Below are 922 nucleotides of genomic sequence, written 5' to 3' on the forward strand. Positions count from 1 at the left end.
GTCCCCTGGGGGCTGCGAAGGGAGAAAGCACGCCCCGCACCTGGAAGGACCGAGGGAAGAAAGGGGCCCGCCGTGATGTGAGAAGGGAGGACTGAGGAGTGGAAAGGGGAACCCAGGCCCTCGGGGAGGCGCGATAGGAGAGAACACAGGTCGCTGCCCCGGAGACTAGAGTAGGGCGGACACCCCGCAGAAAGGAAGAGGCTGCAACCCGGGGTCCGCAGGGAGATAGTGAGAGGACGCCCGGGGCACTGCCCCCGGAAAGGAAGGGTGGGAATGGGGGTGCCTCACGCCCGGAAGAAGGCGCGGAAATAGGGAACCCCAGGCGACAGGGCACCCGAGGCGCTGGCCTCCCAAGGAGGGGTAGCCACCCCGCGCTCTGAGCCAAGTGGGAAAAAGGGGCCCGCGGCGCTGCCCCTCGGCGATCTGGAGGCCACTGGGAGCGACAGGGCAGGAGGCGCCTCCCGGGCGGCTGTCTGGGGCTGGAAGGGTAGGGCACCCGCAAGACTGTCCATCAGGGAGTTCGGGGCAGAGCGGTCCGGAGCGGCGAGCCAGGGACTCGGAGTCCGGGCTGGGTTTCCTCCCGCCCCGGAGTGCGGAGCACGCGGAGAAGGGGTCCCGGCGCAAGGCGCTGCCCTCGGGGACCCGGAGAAGGTGCCCTGCGCCGGCGCGCTCTCACCAGATGAAGTCGGTGCAGTGGCTGCAGAAGGTGGGCTGCTTGAAGAAGCGGGCGGTGAATTTGTGGTTCTTCACCTCGTGCACGTTCTTCTGCCGGAGGGCGCCTTTGCGGGCGAAGCGCACCGTGCTCTCCTCGCCCTCGTTCGGCGGCGGCCCCGCAGCCGGGTCAGCCATCTTGCGCGCGGGGAGCGGGAGCCCGAGAGGGGCCGGCCCCGGGGCCGCGGGGGGGCGGGCTGCGGGCCCGGGA

General features: G+C 70.8%; 1 protein-coding gene across 1 annotated transcript in view; it reads right to left on the reverse strand.

Annotated features, from left to right (window-relative positions):
* Positions 1-916, reverse strand: part of PRKCB (protein kinase C beta) — a 396,523-nt gene extending 395,607 nt beyond the window's left edge. The window contains exon 1 of the mRNA XM_027771796.1: positions 677-916. Coding sequence (XP_027627597.1) covers positions 677-849 — 173 coding nt within the window. The 5' untranslated portion in view covers positions 850-916. The remainder of the gene's footprint in view (positions 1-676) is intronic.
* Between the last annotated feature and the right edge of the window lie 6 nt (positions 917-922).

Source organism: Tupaia chinensis, unplaced genomic scaffold (assembly GCF_000334495.1).
Source record: "Tupaia chinensis unplaced genomic scaffold, TupChi_1.0 Scaffold000231_2, whole genome shotgun sequence".
Taxonomy (NCBI): domain Eukaryota; kingdom Metazoa; phylum Chordata; class Mammalia; order Scandentia; family Tupaiidae; genus Tupaia; species Tupaia belangeri.